The following is a 22,890-nucleotide window of genomic DNA, read 5'->3' on the forward strand; positions in this document are numbered from 1 at the left end:
GCCCGGTTCCCCTTGGCAGCACCTTCCCCTTCCCAAGGCGCCTGGACGCCGCTTTCTCTTGTGCTGCTGGATGCCCTGCTAGATCAGGGCTAGAGGTACCTTCCTGCCTCCCCAGGTCTCCGTTGAAAATCTCCTTGGTTGTTACAAGCGTGGGGGCCCTGGAGGGGAATGTGTGTTATGGAGCTGTCCCTAGCGCTTTCACCCTTTGTGCTTTACGAACAGTGCTGAGACCCAGAACGGTGTCGTCTCCTCGTGGAGAATCCCCGGGTTGTGTAACCCTCCGACACGCCAAGAGAAAGTCTTTCCTATTTGTCACTAAAACTTCTTTGAAAGCATCTGCTCCTTGCCGTTTTATCCACAGGACAGGATGTAGGACGTGGTAAAGATGCAAATCTTTGAAACTAGTGTTTGGTTTCTGTTTTTCATTGCCACTTGGAAACCATAAACACTTAAAAATACACCCAAACTGGGCAAGTTGTAAGGCTGTATTTTTATCTCTGCCTGCCAGTGACAGGGCTGAAAACCACTTGCTCTTCACTCTTGTGGCTTCTTTCTTGTCATCAGAATCCCTCGATAGCAAATATGGTTTGCTGTCAATGTGGCAATGCTGTGTAATAAATGCGGCAATATACTAAAAATAACTCAGAATCCCGTTCAGGGCTTTGAGAACACGTTTGTCCGCCTGCTGGCAGGCAAGTTAAAATTGGCAAGTGGGCAGTTGATGTTCTCCTGGTTGTTCCCATCTTACGTGTGTGCTTTGGGCAGCAGGGGCAGTCATGCTCTGCACTGTACATAAGGCTGAATTAGAAATCCCAGCTTGTCGCATTGAAAAATATAGAAAAGCAGATTTCCATAGGCCTTAAAATATGAAGCGGGTTAAGGTAATACTGAGCTTTTAGTCTTAGCTTCCTGGAACTTGGCTGCTTGGATGTTTTAACGCTATCCCTTTTTGTAGGCGCCATGATTTGGTTATAGCTGAGGTCAGAGTTCCATTGTGTGGACAGGCCCTGCCCCAAAGAGCTGACACGCCAAGACAAGATAGAGTCAGGGCACAAGTGGTGGCTGAGGCCCTGAAGGGTGAAATAACTTCTCAGCCGAGGTTGCAGCGGGTCAGTGGCAGATCTGGAAACAGGAGCCAGCGAGGTTCTGTGAATGCAGCTCCAGGGTTGCCACCAGTGAACTGCACTGTGTCCAGCTGGCCGCTCTGAAGGCAGTGACTGCAGGGGAGCTTTTGAGCAAAACGCTTGTGTTTCAGTGTTTGCAGCGTGGTAAAAACACCGCTCTCCGGGTAATTATTCAGCCTTCGGCTTGGCAGGCTGGAGTTGCAAGGGGGGAAGGAGGTGCAGTGCGATCATGTGGAGGCGAATTGGGGCTGTTTGTGTGGGGAAGAGGCTCTCCTTTGCCAGATGCAGTGTCTGCCCCAAACTTAGTCAAGTGTCAGTTGTAAGCAATGAAGGTTGTTTGCTTTTCACTGGAGACTGTCCTCTTCCAGTGGGAGCTGAGTGTGTAACCAGAGCTGGCTTGGTGAGAAACAGGCAGGAATGTGAGAGAGGATTCTCGGCTTTCCACTGGAACAGGTAAAGCTGTTGGAATATGTACAGCTTCTTCATGGTCCTTTTACTAATGCTCACTTCCTCGCGCTCCTCCTGAAGCATGGCAGCCATCCGGAAATTGAGTCTGGACTGGAAAATCAGGACTCCTGGGTTCTAGCCCCACTCTGGGAGAGGTGTGAAGTCTAATGGTTAGACCGGGAGGGCTGGGGACCAGGACTCCTGGATTCTGGAGCTTGGGGAGGGGAGTGGGGTCTAGTGGTTAGAGCAGGGGGGCTGGGAGCCAGGACTCCTGGGTTCTCTCCCCAGCTCTGGGAAGGGAGTGAAGTCTAATGGTTAGATGGTGAAGTCTAATGGCCAGGACTCCTTGGTTCTGTTTCAGTGGCACAGCCAGATTTGATTTGCCCACAGTCACACAGCTTGTCCCATCTTAATTTTACCATTGGGGGTTATCACCTGCCTCCCAAGGAGAGGTGCATGGCTTGCTTAGTGTGTGGAAAGCTGTGAGATCCTCTGACACCAGGGCTGTAGAAAGGCCATGTGCTGTGATTACTTATTACCATTAAATAGCGGCTCACCGGGGAACCTGCCGAGAAGCCATGGTCTTGGGCAGAAAGAGCACTGAGCCAAAGGAAGATTTGTAGTGACAGATGTTTCTGTCTGGAGAACAGAAATGTGCTTTAATCAGAGAACAGGTTCAAGGTCAGATTACGACATTTTCCAGAAAGGTTCCCTGTTGCAGCGCAGAAGCACTTGTGATCAGTTTGGGGCCAGAGCTGCTCAGCAGACCTGGCGATTAGGGTGGGTGAATTTTCAGGACAAGGAGTAAATGGGAAAACAGACCCTCCCTTTATAAATGAGGCATTTTGTTCATAGGAACTTGGTCTGTGCACAGGATCTTTTCCAAATACCTGTCCTGCCCTGCATTCTGCCTCCCAGCCTGTGCATGCTGTGTGCTCTGAGCCAGCTGGTTACTGAGGCCCTGTAGGAGCATTGTCTTTCCAGAGGAATGTAAACCATGGCGTCTACTTGTGTGGTATGACTTGTACCTACCGTTCTGTGTCAGCGGGATACCCAGCCAGTGCCCGTGAGGCATCCCCATCTCCATGGCTCTGGATGTGATCAGGAAGTGAGCTTGGAAGGGAGGTGCAGAGATGTGCGGTGATGCCAGCGGATCTGAAGTAATGGGTTGGTGGGGCACGTCAGTGATCGCTCTGTTCGAAGGGAGGACAGGGGCTGGAAGTCCCTGTATCTGATGGGCTGGTGCAGGAGGAGGCAGTCTGTTAATGGTCCTGAGAACCTAGCTTAGAAAACAAACTTGTCGCCACTCAGAAGTGACGTGTGGCGCTTGTCTAGACTTGACACCCTACGGCAGCACAGCGGCAACACGTAGACACTTGCTCTGGTGGCGGGAGAGCTTCTCCCATGGTCATAGAAGTCCAGCTCCCCGCCAGCTGGTCGTTGTGTCAGTAGAAGAATTCTTCCTTTGGCCTCGTGCTGGCTATGTGGGGGGGTAGGTTGGCTTTCCGACACCGTCGTGGGGTGTGGACTTTTCATACCCCCCAAGCAACAGCCAAACACAGACCTGGCCCAAGTTGGGTCCCTGTCATTGCTTGGGTTCTTAGCTCATCGGTATTAACAAGTGGGCAGGTGCAGTAGGAGGAGATGGGAACCGCGTGTTTACCTGTGTTGAATGCTTGTAATGGACAAGCTGAGTAATGCCATGGGGGTGTTTATCCTAGCGCAGCTCCGAGACTAGTCAGTAACTCCCCGGCATGGGGCGCATTGCTCTTTGCAGCTAAAAGAGCCACTCAAGAGGGTGGGGAAAGTGAGGCACAGTGAGGGGAAATGACTACCCAGGACATCACAGAATCCACAAATCTTGCCTCTTGTTGGTGACGTGACTCGTAGCCCACACGCCCTCCCAGCTGTGAGTTGGACAGGGTAGCCCTGGCTCCCAGCCTCACGCTTTAACTAGCCTCGAGTAACACTTGGACTGTTTAACATCAAAGCTGTTCGCAGATCTAGGCATGTGGGTCCACAGGCCTCTGAATCCCGTGGAATTTGCTTGTGGAATTGCAGTTTGCTGCTGGCCAGGGGAGGCTGCCCGCCTGTGGGATTGAGTTCCCGCGTTCTCGGCCTTTAGGGTGAAATGTGCTGACGCAGTCTGTCTGGGGCAAGAAAGCGAACCACGCTCTGCAGCGTGTCCAGCTGCCTTGGGCTGCGGAAAGTGACTCTTTGCAGACTTTGAGAAAGCCACGAAGCAGTGTCCTCTGCTTCCCAGGGCCGCCGAGCGGGGAGGCGCTGCTCACCAAAGTGCTCTCTTAGCACCTCTCAGTTCTGCCCCCGAACTGCTGCCTATTGTAAGTCTCCTGTTGTGAGTTGTAGGGCAGCTCTCATTCATGCCCCTAGCAGATGACTCAGCCGATGCTGCAGCTGTGACCTCCAGTCAGTTGCTTCTCGCTAGTGAGAATTTACCCCTTTATTCTGAGCATCTTCCCCCGCTGTAAAGTTCGTGCCAGGCTTTGCAACTGCCTGAAAGTGAGCATGGGCCGGCTGCGATGATTTATCTTATCCCTCTGCAGCATGTGCCGCTCTGAAAACCCAACCAAGGAAAGGCCGACTCCCGCAGCCGAGCTGGCGTGTAGCATCTGGGGCTGCAGCTGGGGGGCAAGCTTCTGTATCCAAAAGAAAGCAGCCATGTTGCGTGAGGTCTGTTCCATACTGAGCGTTCTTTCTTACTCGTAGCCAGAAATCCTCACGGGCTCCGATGGACGGCTTGACATGGATTCCGTCGGGCCTTTGCACATGTCTGCACGCATCCCTGCAAGCTGTCGAGAGGCAGATTGATATATTTTCCTTAATTAGCTGCATGATGTGGTGAAGCAAACCCAGAACCAAGAGCTGTGAACTCCCTAAGTTCAAAGACTGGCTTTGACTCTGCAGCCTTGTCTGGTATCAGTGTTGCCTCACTTTGACTTTGAACTGGGGTGCAGACCCCTCTGTGCACACTCTTAAACTCTACTTGTATCGATTTTAGGAATAGAGTTAAGCAAAATCTACATAAACCGGGTTGAAATCTAATTAAGAATGTCCGCACTGGAATTCACACCAATTTAACGGGGCCAGTTTAAAATCATGCTTTTAAACTGAAGCGACTTTAAACATACAAGGCCTAACTCTCCCTATGAATTTGTCAGGTCTCTTGATCTCTGCCTCAGTTATCCCATGCATAGAAATGGGGTGATTAATACTTATGTCTAAAGTGCTTTTTCAGTCTGCCCTTTGTCTGTAGCTCTGATTTCTGCTGGCAAAGGAGCGTGTGTACTTGCTGGAGGTGTGCTGCAGGCATTGTTTTGTCTCTAAGTCATGCTGCTGCTGCTCTGATTCGTGACAGAGGAAGGGGAAGCGTGCACGTCCTGGGCTCGTTTGAAGCTGCTGTTAATGATCACGCTCAGTGTCCAGACAAGCCATCAGTCACTGTGCGTTAAGATTGTCAGTGTGGTTTTCCTTTCTGCAAGGTGTTAATTGGGGCCGCAGGTGAACCTGGAGTGTGGCCTGTTACCTTTCTTCTCTTTGGTTACTCTGTGGTTTTCCTTTCTGCAAGGTGTTAATTGGGGCCGCACGTGAACCTGGAGTGTGGCCTGTTACCTTTCTTCTCTTTGGTTACTCTGTGGTTTTCCTTTCTGCAAGGTGTTAATTGGGGCCGCAGGTGAACCTGGAGTGTGGCCTGTTACCTTTCTTCTCTTTGGTTACTCTGTGGTTTTTCAGGGGGTGACAGCATGAAAGATTTTTGTTTCAGGCTTCCAGGAAGTGATGTTGGCTGGAGCTCAGTGAGGGAATGGAAGGCTCAGATTCTCTTTGTCCTGGGCCATGTGCTGTCGTTTACCTCGATTTCATGTTGACTGTATTACCATGGACAGCAGGTGGTGCCCATAACACAGCCCCATTCGGTGCCCAGGAGTAGTGAACGCTCCATAAGAAGTGGATTTCTCAACTCTTGTGAGGTTTGCCATGTTCCATCAATCCCCAGCTCCTGGAATCAAGATCTGGTGATATCTTGGCCTTCATTTAAACTAAAATAAGTTCCTAGCCCTTTTGGCTGTGGAGAAGCACTTGAAAACCTGACCCAGAAAGCAAATCAAAAGAACCCAGTGTCTATTATTTTGTATACTCGTGTGACTTAAACCAATTCCGTGACTTTTGGTGGGCCTTTCCCAGCGTTTCTGAATGCTTTGTGCTGCCAGGGCTTTTCTCTTACTGTTGTTAAAAAGAATCCTCTGAGCTCATGACTTTGGTACAATTCAAGTATTAAGTCAGGCAACCCAGCAGTTAATCTTTCCTTTGCACCTTTCCTATCAGAAGCTTGATGCTTTTGAGATATTGAAGGCCACGATCCTGCACTTTGTTCCAGGCCAGCGTAAGACTTTGTAATCCCTCGGAGGTAGGTACATTGCTATCCCCATTGTACAGCTGGAGAAAGAGAGGCATGGAGGATAGTGACTTGCCAAGGCCAGTAGCAGGTTTAGAAATAGAACGCAGGAGCCCTGGCTCAGATCAGACGTGGGCCCTAGATAAAACATGGTTTGCTTTTTTTAAACTTTGCTACAGAGTTGCACGCAGCAGAGCGGTATTGTGGTGACGGCACTGCTAGAGTAAAAGTCACGAGATCTGGGTTTATCCATCACTCTGCCACGCTCTTCCCATGTCACTTAAACCTCTGGGCCTCAGTCCTCCCTCTGGCAACTTGGGGGGATCAGGATCTTGCCTCTGTTTTGTGTGTTTGGATTGTAGGTGCTTTGGGGCAGGGACCGTTCCCTTCTCCGTGCGTACAGCGCCTCTCTGTGACTTGGCTGCGCTGTTGCAGTGTGGGTCAGACACCCCGACTGAACTGTGCAAAGCCCAAGTGCCAAAGTCATGCTAATAAGCTACATTCTCCGGGAAATCACAGCCTGACCGCCCCGGTGTGGGGGGAGCCTCCGAGTTCAGTGGAGATGCTATAAATGTGTGTTATTTTCTAACTTGTTTTCCAGAAATGAGTCACTGGGAACCCCCTCATCCCCCCACCAGGCATCTTTTGACACAGGTGAGCGCGGCCCGTTTCAGGGTATCTCAGGTCAGGCTGGAGCTCTGTCACTCGGCACGTGTGGTTTTCTCTTTCTGCTGGGGCCTCCTTTTCTCTTGTTGACGTTTGACCAGCCAAAATACTAGACTCGGCAGAAATACAGGATGTGGTGACGTGTGGCGAACAGAGCCTCTCGTGCGCAGACATGGTAAAGCTCATCCCTCGCCATGTGGAATGGCTGAGGTCTTTGGGGAGGTTGCACCCCAGTGTACGTGGCTAGCGCAGCCCTTGTGAGTCTTCCAGATGATCTCCCTGCTCCCCGGGATGTCGGTGTGGCCCAGCAGGCCAGAGCCACGGCGTTTTGTGGTAGTTTGTGATTTGATTGCTTGTTTGCAGTGCAGGAGCCTCTGGAGAGGGTTGCCAAAGGGTGTCAGATGTCAGACAACCAAGTGGAAGAACTAATGTTTATTGAGCCTTTTGTTCCAGTGACTGTCACACACCAAGAAGGGGAGGGGCTGTGCCCGTCCGCAGACAGGCTGGCTGGGTGCCCGAGAAGAGGAGGGGCCTTGTTTCCCAGGCACCTCCAGGGCGGTTCGGCTCCGCTGGCATGGGATTGCCCCCCCCCCCCTTCTGCAGGGAGCCTGGGGCCGACGTGTTAGGACTCTTCTCTGCCCCGGGAGCTTTGCTTTAGACACTTCCATCCTAGCAGCGCACAAGCCACTCCTCTGCCTCTTCCCGTTCTGCACATCCTGAAAGGGGTAAACAGCCTAGTGTGTACTTAGCTGAGTCACACAGCCAGCTAGTCAACAGGCTTGGTGGGAGCGGGGAGCAGGGCCAGCAGGCCTGAGCAGCCCCGCTGCTCCCTGCACTCACTGGTGGGTGCCCCATGGGATGAGGGCCAGCAGGTGGGAGCTTCTGTCTGCATCCGAGCCGCTCAGCTGCCCCTCTCTGTAGACCTCTGCATTTCACTCTCTCTTTGAGATCTCTCCTTGCACCACAGAATATGAACCCTTGGCTGCTGGGAGCTGATTCCCGCCCCACACCTCTGACATTAAAGCCACCAATCAGTCCAGTGCCAGATGCTTCGGAGGGAATGAACAGAACAGGGCAGTTATCGAGTGATCAGTCCCAGCTTCTGGCCATCAGAGCTTGAGGGACGCCCAGAGTATGGGGTTGTCACCCTCTTGGTTCGTAGCCATGGAGGGACTTGTCCTCCATGAATATGGAAAATATTTCACTTCTAGATAAGGATCTTAGAGCACTTTGCAAGTATTTAACCCTTCCACTGCTGCTCAGGGAGGTTAGGTCCCTAACATCAGTTCCATTTGACAGAAACTGAGGCCCCCAGTGAAGAGCCAACCTCCCCGAGGGGATGATGCTCTGGTCTCCTGGGCCTTAGCTAGGAAACTGCACAGAGGCACTATCGAAAATCCTCCTTGTTCAGATCTGCTCCCGCTCAGCCAGCTGGAAGCAGGAATGCCTGGCCTGTGCTGTGCGGGAGGTCAGACTACTCAGTGTCATGGTCCCGCCAGCCTCAGAGTCACTGAACCAAAGACCCCAGCTTTCTGTGGGAGTGCCCGCAAGGCCTGGTGCCCCAGCCCCCACCGCGTGCTGTTTGCGTTTCAGTCCTGTGCAGAATCCCTGCTGGAGACAGGCGCTGTCCATGCACACTGACCCGGGCACCTGTGACCTGCCGGCTGAGCGTTCAGAACAAGGGTCTAAAGTACTGCCGGCTCGGTCAGAGAATCGATCAGCCAGTCCCTGCAGCATCTATCTGGCTGCTGTCCCTTGCCTCTCTCTGGCCTTCTCACATGGCCCCGGGGCCACAGGAGGGCTGCCCGTCTCCATCTTTAATGTACATTTTTCTCCCACCGTGCCTGGAAGCCACTGAGGGAGGAGACCCTCGTGTGCTGAGGTCAGACGGGAAGACAGTATCAGAGCAGGGACTCGAACCTGGCTCTCCCAAGGCCCTGGCTAGCATGCTCACCACTGGGCACTCCTTCCTTCACAGAACCGCAGGGAAACTTCTCAGAAGAGCCGTCGTTTCACCCCTGGCACGTTCATGTCTCCAGGCCAGCAGAGACCCTTGCAATCACCCAGAACACAGGCCCCGAACATCCCACGCTGGTTGTGACGAGCGCCAGCCTGGCTTTCTCAGGGATCGGTTGGGATCAGTTTCTGAAGGTCGCAGGGTCAGTCTCGTTGGCGTGCGTGATCGGGGAACTGCCTGCTGGGATATCACTTTGCTCTCTCCCTGCACACAGCTGCCCAGTGAAGCCACAGAATCCCAGGGTGAGTTTCAAACGCCCCGCGCATCGCTTGTGCAAAGGGGCGTAATGTTCCCCAGGGTTAAACTGATCAGCTCAGCTCTCAGGAATGTAAACAGTTTCCACTGGCTTGTTCTGTACCTGAGGAGCGTGTGTGGGACCCCAGGCTCTGATGCCGCTGTGTGCGGAGCTGGTGAGGGCGGGTCGATCCGAACCGCTCTTAGATTGCAAACTCCTCAGGGCAGAGACTTTGGGGGAGACGTTTCAGAAGCATCTAAACGAGTGAGGAGCCAGCAGGAAGGTCAGTGGGGCTTTGGCTCACGAGTGATTTAGATTCATCTGAGAAGGCTACTCTGTGTCATCTGCTGGAGGCCGAGTGCGTGGAGGCGTTCCCAGAGCCCACGGCCGCACACCGAAAACAGGTGCGTAGCTTTCTCCCTGTGGGTCAGACCAGCCAGGGTTCTGCTGCAAAGGTCTGGTCTGGCTCTGCTGTTCTCTCGGCTCCAGCTCGGTGTGAGCGTGTGGCAGTCAGAAATGCAGGTGAGCTCGTCGCTCTCAAAGGTGCCTGATATTCGCCGTTGCTCTGTGTCCCGCAGTGCTGGCTCAGAATAGCTCCCAACTCCACAGAATTGTTAGCATTCCCCAGTGGCTTCTCTTCGCGGGCGTACCCGCACCAGCCGGCACTTTGCAGGCTTCGTGGCCGGGCCAAGGACCTGCAGGACCCTAAGGCAGTGTCGGAAATTCCAGCCCTTGATAATCTCCTTGTTAGTCTGCTAAGATTAGCATTTACGCTGGGGCAGCATCTTGTCTCTAGCTAGAGCCACGGCATTTGCTCGGTCTCGGGTTCTAGTCTCTTATCGGCGGTGCGTTGCCTTGGCCTGCAGCTCTGTAGGATGGGGGTAATGTTACCTCCTGCGCTTGGAGATAGCCAGGTGAAGAGCGTGTTACTGGTAGGTGAGGGTCCACGTTTGCTGTTTGTCTGGTGCTGCTAGTGGCATTTAAGAGGAGGACTGTGGGGAGCACTGGACTGGGACTCAGCTGACCTGGGTTCTATTCCTAGCTCTGCCACTGGCCTGCTGGGTCACTGTGGATGAGCCACTTCCTGTCCCTGTGCCTCAGTTTCCCCTCTGTGAACAGGGATGATGCTACTTTCCTCCTTTGTAAAGTGCTTTGAGCTTTGGATGAAAGCTAGGGGTTAGTGAGCCCAGCTGGGCTGTGGGCTGGACGCCGCCCCTCTGCCTCGCTGCCTGGTGGGGAAAACGAGTCACGAATGGCCACTTCCCGGAAGTCAGTCTGTCTGCCAAGTCTCAGGTGTCTGCACCGGTCTGTTGGTCTGGCCTGTTTCACCCACACGTTGTTCCTGGGGCGTTTCTTGGCTGGCAGACGGACAGACGCCTCTAACGAGGTCGCTCATGGGAAAGCGTTACGTTCTGGGGCCAACAGGATCCTTTGAAGCCTGGCTGGATGGTTCCTTCTCGAAATCAAGCAGCTCCACGTGCCACCAGTTTCATTGGGTCTTACCCCTTGGTTTGCTCCCCCTTAATTGCATGGCTCTGTCTCTGCAGCCGCCATCCATTCACCTGCGTTCTAGCCTACTGCAAATACCTTTTGTCGTGTGGGGTTTGTGTTCGCAGCCTCGGACTCGCGCCATGCAGGAGCGTCTGGGGCAGCGCTGCCGTGGCTTCTCCAGCCTGTCTCCCGCCAAGGCAGGGCCCTCTGCACTGCAGTTCCCAAGACAGGAGGATGGCACTGTTGCAGGCTTTCTGTTGAACCTTTAGCACTGTCTGTAAATGAGTGAAATCCAGTGGCAGCCCCGGCTTTGTTTGGTAGCCAGGATTGCAGTAGTGGTTCTGTATAAACTTGTCTGCTGGGATCAGAGTGACGGCGTCTTTCTCCCCCTCTTCCTTCTGGTCAGTTTTGCCAATGAAAATACGTGTGGATTAAATCTCCTTATTTGTGCAGGGTTCATTTAGCTCAGCCGTGGAGCTTGCGGGGAGAAGTTTGGCAGTTCTGGGGCTGCATGCAGCCTGCACCCTGTCTGCTGGTGTGTGGGTCATAATTCTCTGATGTTTCGTTTTGTAAAACGGGGGGCACAATCTAGAAGCTCAGAGCGCTGGAGTCCTCCGGCCCTTTCGCCGCTACCCGCTCAGGCCTTAGGCCAGTCCCTTCCCAAACGCGCCGGCCGGCACGTCTCCCGCTCTCTTTGCCGTCGGTTTCCCACACTCAGGAGTTCTGCAGATCTGTTGGAAAAGCACCTGTGATTGCCAAGAGCTAAATATGGCCAATGCACCTGTGGGGTATTTCCAGCTCAACGCAGCCCCCCGCTCTGTGCATGCCCACAGGCTGGCCTGGCACTGGGTGGCAACATTACACATCGCCTCTTCGGCATTTGCCACTTTGAGCTTTGGTCCCCCGGTCTCCAAGCTCAGTTACCCCAATGGCCAACCAGCTTTTCCCTTGGAGCTCCTGGACTAGTCCAGATGTTTGGGCAAAGTTCTCCGAGCCCTCCAGCAGGACAGGCTGCAGAGATGTGAGTGGAGAGGAGCTGTGGGCTGGTCAGACAATCTCTGAAGAAAACAGGACAAGTAAGGAAAGTCTCCCTTCCTCACAGTGGCCAGCCTAGAGTGGGCGAAGCAAGTCTGTGACTGGGCACCGGGGAGGAGAACCTAGTTCCCCAAAGGGGTGTGCACGGGAGAGCACACGAGTTCAATAGGAGAGCTGGCGAGGGGGCAGGGTGGTCGAGCTCCAGTAGGCCTCGGATGCCAAGGAATTCTTGACAGGCGATCTGACCTCTTCCGCTGAATGGACTGGAGCTTTCTGGGGAACTGTCCCAGCACCACTTCCTCCTATTCAGGCAGCCCTGGAGCCAGAGCAGACAGCTTCGCCCGTTGCTTCTCCCCATGAACTTCCTCTGCAGCAGGAGCGTGGGGGAAGTAGAGCGAAGAGCTGCTCGGTGAGTCCTGCCTGAGGCCATGTGGGTTGTAAGGAAGGGGAGTGTCCCAGAGAAGGTGAGCAGCACAGAGATGCTGCAGATTAGCAGGGGGTTCTCTGATTTGCCGCTCCTGAGTTGGTTCCGCGAAGGTGTCCGAGGTGGATCTTCAGCCGTAGCCTGGGCTAGGCAGGGGATCTTTACACCCTGCAAAGCTGGGACCAGCTGTCTTTCTAGTGACATGAGGTTTTATTTCTGCCCTTGTCTCTGTTCATTATAGTCCTGTCATTCTGATTACCATCTTGCTTAGTTTTCCTGCTGTTTGTGGTGGCTGCCGGCTTGGCTGTAGTTAGGACTCTGAAGCGCCGGCTCCGGTGGCTCACACACTGTGGTCACTGACTCGAAGTAGCTAGTCTGGGACAAGTGTTCCTGTCACGCTTCGATCGCTGATGTGCGGGGAGAGGGACCCCTCTGCTCCGCCAGCCCCATGTCGTGGGCCAGCATGAGGCAGGTCCGAGGCCTGGCATGTGGAGGAGGGGACCAGGCCACAGTGGCTGGAGAGCCGGGAGCCGGTGGGGCTGTGGCTGGGCTGTGGAATCCCGGCGTTGGGCCTGGATGGTTTTTACCTTCCTGCGCGTCTCGTGGCTCTGTGCCGCGCCGGCTCCTGCCTGGCCTAGGACAGCGTCCTTCCTCGGCTTCGAGGGGAGCCGCCGACTTTCCCTGCCTTGCCGCGCCGTGCTGTCCTGGAACGGCCGAGTGGCTCCCCGTAGCCGAGCTCCTGCAGTGCAAGGAGCCAGGTTCAGGCAGGCACTGGCAGGCTCCCGGGTTTGCTGGAATGAAAATAGATCCAGCAGAAGTTCTGAGCGGCCTGGCAGCTCCCGGCACTCTGTACCCGCGCGCCATTGCTAGTGATCCGTTCCTCGAGCCAGGCTGCGCTCGAGCGGGAGAGGGCTCTGCACAGGGGCACCGCTGGCAGACGTCTCTAGCCCTGTGCTGGGGTGAGCCCCGAACGCCATCCTTTGGGGTGGCAGCGCAGCTGCCTGGACCTGGAGCCAGAGCTGGGGTGGTTCAGCCTGGTGGCTAGCAGGAGTTTTCCCTGACGAGCCTGGACAACAGCCGCTTCTCAGAGGCGATGGCGAGCGTCGGCGGGCAGCAATCCTGGCTCCATGCCAGCCCCGTGGCCGGGGTTCCAAGACAATCCCCGGCCCATCAGGTGGCTCGGATTAATTTTTCTCCAGCTGTTTGTTTTGTAAGGGCTCTGCCTGTGTTTTCCCCGCCAGTGTCTTTGATCTGACCATGTGCCATTAGTGCCTCTTATCTCCAAGGCTTTTTATCATCAGTTGGTAGCACATGGTGCTGCAGGAGATAAGGGCTGTAAACACCTCGCTGGGTGCCTGAGCAGGTAGCTGGGCTCGCCCTGCAGCTCCGGGGAGTTTGCAAGCAGGGCTCTGATTCCCTGGATCCTGTGTTTATGGAGGCTGCATCGATGCAGTGGGGGAGTTTTTAATGATACCCTGTGTGGGGGCGGTTTCCAACTGATGCTGCCTTTCTGTCTTCAGCGGGAGAGCTGCGTCTCGGAGGCGTCCCCGTGCAGCGCATGCAGTGGGCACGGGGGTGCAGAGGCTGATCACCTCTCTGTGTCCCCCCCAACTCTATCTGCCTTGGTTTGGTTTGTAAGCTCAGGGGGCAGGCGCTGGTGCGTGCTCAATGCTCTGGGCGGAGGGGGCGGATTCGGACCCCATGGCGAGCGATGCTGGATCTTTGGTGGCGGCATTTGTGGGAGCTCAGTCCGCGGCTTTGTCTGGACGTCCAGTGAATTCTGTGATGGCAAATGGCTTCTTTTCTCCCACAGACACTCACTGCGCCCGCAGCGCGTCCTGCAGCTGGCAGCGTTACCCTGGTTCCTTGTCCTGCCCAGCAGAGGTGGCCGGGAGCTGGGGCACCAACATGAACGAGGTGTCAGTCGTCAAAGAGGGCTGGCTGCACAAGAGAGGTAAGGAGCCCAGCCGGCGGTCACAGTCACAGCAGCCTAACTAAAGGTGGGATTTTAAACCGGTGCAGCTGTGTGTGTGGACATGCTGATAAGGTTTAGACTGACCTGTGCTGCTTTAGTTTGCACTGTGTGTTTCTAGGCATGAGTTAAACCATGGAGCCTGTTTTAACCCGGTGTAAGTGTGTCCACACAGGTGTTTGCACTTGCTGAACTAATCTGGTTTTTGAATTGCTGCAAGTTGTGTGTGAACCTGGGCCCTAGATGTTTGCATTGCTGCAGCAGCAGGTCTTTGCTGAGCCCTGCGGCTAAGCTTTACTCCTGGAAGAGGAGAATGCTGAGCCTGCTGGCCCAGGGTGGCAGAGTGCGTGCAGCTCCTTCTGACCTGCTGACTCCACCCGCAGGTAGATTGTCCCCCTTGCTGTCCGAGCACAGCCCTACGGGACTGCCAGCGCTCTGAAAGCCAAGCTGTGCTCTGCTGGCCCCTCTGGCGTTCCTGGAAAATCCCCTTCCGGGGCAGATCCAGGGCGATGCCCTGCCGTGCTGTGCTGAGTGGAAGGTGCAGCCTTCTGCTGCAATCAGGCGGCTTTGGGCAGAGGCTCTGTGTTCCCTGGCGGAGAAGGGGAGGCTGTTTGAGGGCTGTGCCTGGCTTAGGAACACAACGGGGAATTGCTCCTTGCAGCTGCCCGGGAAAGGAAGGCTCTGGTTTTCAGTTACCCAGCTGAGCCCGGAGTGTGGGATGGAAGGGAGCCCAGGCCGAGACGGGAGCCCTGTCCCTGAGCTGGGCATAGGCTGTGCTACATTTTCTGCAGCTAGGGCCTGAGCCGAAGTGAACAGGAGTCTTTCCATTGGCTTCGGAGCCGGCCCTCGGCTCGGTCGGACTGCAGCCTGCGTGGGAGAGCTCTGCCCGGGCCCTGCTCGCAGCACGGTTAGATCTGCGCTGCCGGTGCTCAGGCTGGGCTGTTCGCCCATTGCCCTGGCCAGTGCGGACAACAGATTATTTCTGAGACCCACGTTAAGCAGCTCAGCATGTGGCTGGAGCAGGGCTTAGTCCCCCTTGCCGCAGTAAACGGCCCCGGGAACGGGGGCTGGGAAGCGGTGCCAGCAACACCAATGCTAGAAACCCGGGTGTGGCCGGCCTGGCCTCGTCCTGCAGCTGCCAGGCTGCCCGCAGGGACACAGGGCATGTCCCCCCGGGCGGCTCTGCGCTAGGCGCCCGTGCCCCCATGCATGTATTGTCAGCGTTGATGGGCTCTTGGAAGGGGGCTTTGCAGCAGCTGCACTGGGGGTTATTTATAGCGATGCTGGAGGTGGCCCTGTTCTTCTCTCGCTTGCCAAGCAGGCGCTGGCAGCCCTGCAGCGTGGACAGATCCTGCTTGGCTCCCTTTACTCCAGGGCTCTGGGTCCAGCCGGGGACAGAGCAGGGTCAGGATCCAGTGCGATTTCTGTCCTCGGCAGGGTGTGCTGGGACCTGGGGCTGAGGCTGCGGTCAGGCTGCTTTTGGTGCTGCCAGCGTACGCGTCAGCGGGGGGAGAGGTGCTAACTGAGCGACACCGCCGAGCCAGCTGCTTCAGCTAATGTCAGGGCAGGGACCTGGGAGCCAGGACTCCTGGGTCGGGTCCCAGCTTTGCCACTCTCCCTCTGTGTGCCTTGGGCAAGTCACTTCACCTGCCTGGCCTTGGGTGGCTGTTTCCCTGCCTTACTGGACTTACCCGGGGGCCCCAAAGGAACCGCCAAACACCTGCCTTTTCCCCAAAGGTTACCCCGAAATACCTTCAAGGACCCCCCATTACATTGCTGAGGATCTGTTTCAAGTGTTGGGCAGTGTGGAACCACTCCCACTCTTGGATGTCCTTGGCTCTGTCTCACCCCCAAGTGGCTGTGGGGAGCTGAGAGCGCTGTGGGCCTTGGAGTTGGTCAGCGGGAGTCCCAGGCTCTGGCGCGTCTCCGATGAAATTTGGTTGTTTGTCCCTTCGCTGGCTCCTTGCCGAGAGCAGGGCAGCGGCTCAGCATTCCCTTTCTGCGGTGCCGGTGTCGGGGTGGGAGCTGGTTTGAAGTGGGCCCTGTAGCGAAGGGACGGAGCGAGGCATGAAGTAACGCCAGACGCAATGCGGTTTTGTTCCAGGGGAGTACATTAAAACATGGCGACCCAGGTACTTCCTTCTGAAAAGCGACGGCTCTTTCATCGGCTACAAGGAGCGGCCCGAGACATCTGATCACAGCTTGCCACCTCTGAACAACTTCTCGGTCGCAGGTCCGTCTGCCGGTTACGTCCGGAGGTGCAGGGACACCCAAGGGACACGTCTGTATCTCTCCCCAGCAGATGCACGGCCCCTTGGGAAAGCAGGCAGCCCCCTTCTCCCACAGCCCAGGTCCCCTCTGAAGTCAGTCTCCAGGGTCCTTGTGCCATGGTGCTGTTTAGGGCCGGATGTGGTGGCAGTGAGGGCTCGTCCAGCAGCTGCGTTCCCCTCTCACGCTGCGATGCTCTGACGTCACGCCCCTCTTCTCCCCCCGCCCCCCAGCGCTGTCGCGGGGCGGGAGAATAGCAGCCAGCTCTGCAGCGTTTGCAAGCGGGGGACTGGTACAGGGTTACTCTCAGTACTGCTGGCCCCTCTGAGAGCCCTGGTGTAGACAGGCGGCCGGCTGCCATCTTTGAAAGGAAGCTGGCAGACCACAGAGGTGGTACCCGGGTGTGGGCTGGGTGCTGTAGGTGTGGCCGGCGGGAGGCATTCCAAGACGCAGGGTTGTTATTTTAATGGGGTCCTGCGATGAACAGGGAGCCAGTGCAGGAGATTGGGGGTTAGCAAAGGGGACCTGGTCTCAGAAATCACTGGTGGCCTGCACTGCCCCCCTCTGCTCCCAGAATGCCAGCTGATGAAGACCGAGCGGCCTCGGCCAAACACGTTTGTCATTCGGTGCTTGCAGTGGACGACTGTCATCGAAAGAACCTTTCACGTGGACTCTCCTGACGAACGGTATGTGCAGCTCCACATGCCCTGGGTGCGTCCCCCAGGCCCATCACGCAAGGTGGGGCCAGGCTCTCCGGGAGCTTAGCTCTTTGCTTGGCAGCCACTGGCCAGCCAGTGCTCCCAGCCCTGCAGAGAGGCAGATGTTCTCCCCACATCAAGCGGGAGATGGGGACAGAGGGAGAAGGGTGTGTCCACCCCCCTAGACAAGGATCGGGAGCCCCCCAGTGTTCCAAGTGCTGCATCTCTTCCCCCCCCACCCCCGACCGAGCTCAGGGCTCCCCACGTGCCGAGCTGACCAGAGGGTGGGAGCGCGGAAGTGAAGCGAAGTATTTCTGTGGCAGGGCAGGAATGTTGGCGTGACCCGCTGTTGGAAGGCCAAGCTAGGGACCTGCAACTCCAGCTGGCCTGTGCCTGGCCCTTAGCAGGGAGGCAGATGGAACCTGTTTGGCTCCCTGGCCCCCAGGCTGGAATTCCCGCGAGTCCCAGCTCTGTGCTGCCGCGTGCTGCACGCTACCTACCAGAGCTCCTTGTCCCGCAGCCTCTGCTGCCCTGGGAGCCCTGGTGAGGTCAGGCACCACTAGCTGCTGGCAGAGTGGGCACCCGTAGCTGCTTTGGCCTGCACTGCCCTGTGTGGCTTCCCAGCTCCCCGCTGAGCCGTGCGAGCGACACCGGGCTCTGGCGGGGGCTGTGCCGCAAGGCAGGCGTGTGGTGCATTGCGTTCACCGCTCGAGTTCTCCTCAGCTAGTTGCCAGGGGCTCCCTGGCCTTCCCCTCGGGACCCTGGGGTCTCTGGGCAGCAGTGCAAAGAACTGCTTGCTCTGAGCCCAGCACGTCCTCACGCAACCAGAGCAAGTGGGAGAGTTCTGTTGCTGGCGCTAACTGCAAAGCAAAGGGCCGCTCTGACGTGGGGGTGATGGGCTGTGCTGTCAGAGTGTGAGTCCAGGGGTGGGGAGTTCTGGGCTGGTGCTAACTGCAAAGCAAAGGGCCGCTCTGACGTGGGGGTGATGGGCTGTGCTGTCAGAGTGTGAGTCCAGGGGTGGGGAGTCCTGGGCTGGCGCTAACTGCAAAGCAGAGGGCCGCTCTGACGTGGGGGTGATGGGCTGTGCTGTCAGAGTGTGAGTCCAGGGGTGGGGAGTCCTGGGCTGGTGCTAACTGCAAAGCAAAGGGCCGCTCTGACGTGGGGGTGATGGCTGTGCTGTCAGAGCTAACTGCAAAGCAAAGGGCCGCTCTGACGTGGGGGTGATGGGCTGTGCTGTCAGAGTGTGAGTCCAGGGGTGGGGAGTCCTGGGCTGAAATCGGTCAGGACAGGCTGGGACCCAGGGTCGCTGCTGTGGGAAAGGGAAGCACAGAAGGCTCGTCGGGGTGCTGACGCACCGGTCCGTCCCTCTCCTCCCTCTGAAACCGGCAGCCATGCTGTGGCATGTGCTGACCCCTGTGTTCACCGCAGGGAGGAGTGGATGCACGCCATCCAGACCGTCGCCAACAGCCTGAAGAACCAGGAGCCCGAAGAAGACCCGATGGATTACAAGTGCGGCTCCCCCAGCGACACCACCGGGGCTGAGGAGATGGAAGTGGCCGTGAGCAAGACCCGGGCGAAAGCAGTAAGATGCCTACCGGGCTGAGGTTTCTCAGCGGGGGGACCCCAGACCTTGTTCTGGCTGGACTATGAGGTCAGGGTCTGGGGAAGGTCAGAACCCCCTGCGGGGGCGCAGTGGTGGCGCTGGGTCTGTTCCTCGCTCCAAGCTGCTAACGTCCCACGGCCAGGTTCTCCTGCGTGCTCGCTGAGAAGGGGAGTCACTCCACCTATGTCCCTCACAGGTGCTGACCGCTCAGGAACCCCGTCTCCTGCTACAAAAACGCATTGTGTGTTCTTTGCCCTGTCTGCAACACGGTTCCCTTTCGCCAGTCATCTTCTGTCAGCTTGGGGGGGACAATTGACTTGGCCCCGTGATTTCTGCCAGCCCCTCCCCTAGCAGCTACAGGAAATATTTATCTGGAGCAAGAGGCTGCTCCGCGGGGACCTGGGAGTCATGTTGGTTGAGGTTGGCCGGTTGGCACGAAAGCACACGAGACCTTGGTTTAACCGGCAAGGGTGGAACTGCCCCCGGGGGGCTGGAGTGGGGCAGAGCTGGGTGTCCTGACCACGCGCTGTTCTACCCAGGCTGGAACTAGCTACCCCGGTGGGGGAACCCCTCGGTTTTCGATTGGCTCGTTGGTCAGCGTTTCCCCATGTCGCAGCACGTTAACCTTCCCCCACCGTCTGCCTTTCTTCCTAGACCATGAACGATTTTGACTACCTGAAACTCTTGGGGAAAGGCACCTTTGGCAAAGTGATCCTGGTGCGGGAGAAGGCCACTGGGCGCTATTACGCCATGAAGATCCTGCGGAAAGAAGTCATCATCGCAAAGGTACGACCTGGGCAGCGGAGGGTCAGTGCCGGGGGGGCTCGGGGGCAGCTCGCTGAAGGCAGATGCCAAGTGAGAGGAAACCAGGCGTATTCCACACCCACAGGTGTGTGCTGTACGTCGCTGGGTAACCGCCTCCTCTGCAGTTCGTGGCTGGCTACGCTCGCTGTCCGTCTCTCTCCTGTGTGCATGCGTGTGCGCGCTCTGGGAGCAAGGGCAGAAATACTCACCAGGGCTTCAAAGACTTAGAAATTAACACGTTCGCCTGTCACCATCTGCCTTCGGCTGGAAGCTGCTTGGGGCAGGGCTGTGTCTGTGTGGTGCTTGTACAGCACCTGGCGCCATGGGGGCTGCTACATGGCTGGGGTTCCTCGGGGCTAGAGCAATAAATGGGGGCGGGGGGGCTGTGGGCGCTGAGTCAGCGACACACTTAAGCACCCACTTCCCTTCAAGTTCAGTGGACTCGAGCGTGTTCTCCCGTGCTCTGCTGGCCAGCGAGGAGCGTTGTGCCTTGGCAGCTGTTCCCCTCTGGTGCAAATGCTGCCCTCCCGGGCTGGATTCCGGTCCTCACCTGCCAGCTCGAAGTCCTGCGGCTCTGGGGCTGGGTGGCACGGCTGGCTGTGAGCGCACGACTGATTTCCTGCCGTGTCTGTCTCTCCCCGCAGGACGAGGTGGCGCACACAGTTACAGAGAGCAGAGTGCTGCAGAACAGTAGGCATCCCTTCCTGACGGTAAATCCCGCCGTGGGGTCTCCGGGCAGGCAGGGCGGGCGTGCCAGCCGGGGAAGTTCCCACAGGGTCTCCGGGCAGGCAGGGCGGGCGTGCCAGCCGGGGAAGTTCCCACAGGGTCTCCGGGCAGGCAGGGCGGGCGTGCCAGCCGGGGAAGTTCCCACAGGGTCTCCGGGCGGGCAACGCGGGTGTGCCAGCCGAGCAAGTTCCCCCAGGTCTTCGGGCGGGCAGGGCGGGGCGGGCGTGCCAGCCGGGGAAGTTCCAGTGGGGTCTCGGGGCGGGCATGCCAGCTGGGGATGTTCCAGTGGGGTCTCCGGGCAAGCGGGGCGGCCGTGCCAGCCGGGGATGTTCCAGTGGGGTCGCTGGGCAAGCGGGGCGGCCGTGCCAGCCGGGGAAGTTCCAGTGGGGTCTCGGGGCGGGCGGGGCGGGGCAGGCGTGCCATCCGGGGAAGTTCCACTGGGGTCTCGGGGCGGGCGTGCCAGCCGGGGAAGTTCCAGTGGGGTCTCTGGGCAGGCAGGGCGGGTGTGCCAGTGGGGTCTCCGGGCAGGCGGGGTGGGTGTGCCAGCCGGGGAAGTTCCAGTGGGGTCTCGGGGCGGGCGTGCCAGCCGGGGATGTTCCAGTGAGGTCTCCAGGCAGGCGGGGTGGGTGTGCCAGCCGGGGAAGTTCCAGTGGGGTCTCCGGGCAGGCGGGGTGGGCGTGCCAGCCGGGGATGTTCCAGTGGGGTCTCGGGGCAGGCGGGCCAGCCGGGGATGTTCCAGTGAGGTCTCCAGGCAGGCGGGGTGGGCGTGCCAGCCGGGGATGTTCCAGCGGGGTCTCCGGGAAGGCGGGTTGGGCGTGCCAGCCGGGGATGTTCCAGTGGGGTCTCGGGGCGGGCGTGCCAGCCGGGGAAGTTCCAGTGAGGTCTCCGGGCAGGCGGGGTGGGTGTGCCAGCGGGGTCTCCGGGCAGGCGGGGTGGGTGTGCCAGCGGGGTCTCCGGGCAGGCGGGGTGGGTGTGCCAGCCGGGGAAGTTCCAGTGGGGTCTCCGGGCAGGCGGGGTGGGCGTGCCAGCCGGGGATGTTCCAGTGGGGTCTCGGGGCAGGCGGGCCAGCCGGGGATGTTCCAGTGAGGTCTCCAGGCAGGCGGGGTGGGCGTGCCAGCCGGGGATGTTCCAGTGGGGTCTCCGGGAAGGCGGGTTGGGCGTGCCAGCCGGGGATGTTCCAGTGGGGTCTCGGGGCGGGCGTGCCAGCCGGGGAAGTTCCAGTGAGGTCTCCGGGCAGGCGGGGTGGGTGTGCCAGCGGGGTCTCCGGGCAGGCGGGGTGGGTGTGCCAGCCGGGGAAGTTCCAGTGAGGTCTCCGGCAGGCGGGGTGGGTGTGCCAGCCGGGGATGTTCCAGTGAGGTCTCCAGGCAGGCGGGGCGGGTGTGCCAGCCGGGGAAGTTCCAGTGGGGTCTCCAGGCAGGCGGGGCGGGCATGCCAGCCGGGGAAGTTCCAGTGGGGTCTCCGGGCAGGCGGGGTGGGTGTGCCAGCCGGGGAAGTTCCAGTGGGGTCTCCGGGCAGGCGGGGTGGGCATGCCAGCTGGGGATGTTCCAGTGGGGTCTCCGGCAGGCGGGGTGGGTGTGCCAGCCGGGGATGTTCCAGTGAGGTCTCCAGGCAGGCGGGGCGGGTGTGCCAGCCGGGGAAGTTCCAGTGGGGTCTCCAGGCAGGCGGGGCGGGCATGCCAGCCGGGGAAGTTCCAGTGGGGTCTCCGGGCAGGCGGGGTGGGTGTGCCAGCCGGGGAAGTTCCAGTGGGGTCTCCGGGCAGGCGGGGTGGGCATGCCAGCTGGGGATGTTCCAGTGGGGTCTCCAGGCAGGTGGGGCGGGCGTGCCAACGGGGGAAGTGGGCTGCTTACCTGCTAGTCTAAACCTGAAAGATCCTTCGGCCTTCCAGTGTCACCTCCTTCAGCAGCGCAGCAAGCGTCCCCTGTCTTTAAACGCTGCCCCGAGCTGGGTGTCTGGGTGCAGAGCGTTCATCTCTCGCTTGCCGGCTCCTGGGCAGCCGAGCCTGGGAGGGAGCACGAGCCAGGGCTGCCCAGGGCCACTGGGAAATGAATGTGCCGGTGCCCAGCTCCTGCCGTTGGCCCCAGGCTGGCGCTGGCGGCTGAGAGGCCCTGCGCTGGGTGTGGCGCCGGAGTGGGAGCCGGGATTCTAGCACCGCTGTTCCTCTGTGGTCCTGGGGAACGCCGAGCCGTGCAGCTGGCAGCTGCCTCTTCTCAACCACTCCCTCTGTTGCAGGCGCTGAAATACGCCTTTCAGACCAACGACCGGCTGTGCTTCGTGATGGAGTACGCCAACGGCGGAGAGGTGGGTCCGCTGTGTGCAGCCTGGCACCTCAAACAGCGGCACGGGCTAGGGAGGGGAAATGCGAAGGGGAGAGATTCGGGAGCCGTTCTGCCCCCTTCACTGGTCAGGGGGCCTGTGGGCCTGGCCAAGACCATGGCGGGGTGCAGAGGAGTCAGCGTGAGGGGGGCCCATGTCTGAGACTGACCCCCCCAGCCCTCTCTGCAGCAGGGCAGAATTTCAACTCGTCCATCGTCTCGCTCGGGGGCTCTCAGGTCTTACAGCAGCTCGTGCCGGCCCCGGCCCCTGGCAGTGGTCTGGTAGCTCTGCCGTAAGGAGCTGGGACACAGGAAAATCCGTGTCAGGACTCCTGGGGTCCCTGCCCAGCCGTCGCTGATTGGCCATAGGAGGGTCATTCTCCCAGCTATGGGGGGGATTGTTACCCACCTCCCGCAGGGCGGGCAGCAGGTGTGGCTAATGCCATGTCCTGCTGGCAGCACTGACCAGCCTCTCCCAGCCAGCGTTCCCGCTCCGCACGGTGCCACTTCCTCCAGCATTGTGTGCTGGGCTTGGTGAGGGAGACACAAGTGTGTGAGGGAACCTGTGAATCGCATGGCTCGGGGCACGTTCTCCCGCCTTGGGAGTGCTCAGGGCAATGGCGTCGGACACACCCGCCGGCGTTATCGCCGGCTCAG

General features: G+C 58.4%; 1 protein-coding gene across 3 annotated transcripts in view; it reads left to right on the forward strand.

Annotated features, from left to right (window-relative positions):
* AKT2 (AKT serine/threonine kinase 2) overlaps positions 1 to 22,890 on the forward strand; it is a 32,784-nt gene that overhangs the window by 1,190 nt on the left and 8,704 nt on the right. Inside the window, exons 1-8 of one of the 3 annotated variants that reach the window (XM_030546724.1) lie at positions 6,584 to 6,636; positions 13,664 to 13,804; positions 15,927 to 16,055; positions 16,665 to 16,776; positions 18,217 to 18,370; positions 19,046 to 19,177; positions 19,840 to 19,905; positions 22,151 to 22,219. In XM_030546724.1, the coding sequence (XP_030402584.1) occupies positions 13,759 to 13,804; positions 15,927 to 16,055; positions 16,665 to 16,776; positions 18,217 to 18,370; positions 19,046 to 19,177; positions 19,840 to 19,905; positions 22,151 to 22,219 (708 nt within the window). In that variant the 5' untranslated portion in view covers positions 6,584 to 6,636; positions 13,664 to 13,758. Of the gene's footprint in view, positions 1 to 6,583; positions 6,637 to 8,637; positions 8,908 to 13,663; positions 13,805 to 15,926; positions 16,056 to 16,664; positions 16,777 to 18,216; positions 18,371 to 19,045; positions 19,178 to 19,839; positions 19,906 to 22,150; positions 22,220 to 22,890 lie in introns of those variants that run through there. The other 2 variants (XM_030546725.1, XM_030546727.1) reach the window with 2 other exon arrangements.

Source organism: Gopherus evgoodei, unplaced genomic scaffold (assembly GCF_007399415.2).
Source record: "Gopherus evgoodei ecotype Sinaloan lineage unplaced genomic scaffold, rGopEvg1_v1.p scaffold_48_arrow_ctg1, whole genome shotgun sequence".
Classification (NCBI taxonomy): domain Eukaryota; kingdom Metazoa; phylum Chordata; order Testudines; family Testudinidae; genus Gopherus; species Gopherus evgoodei.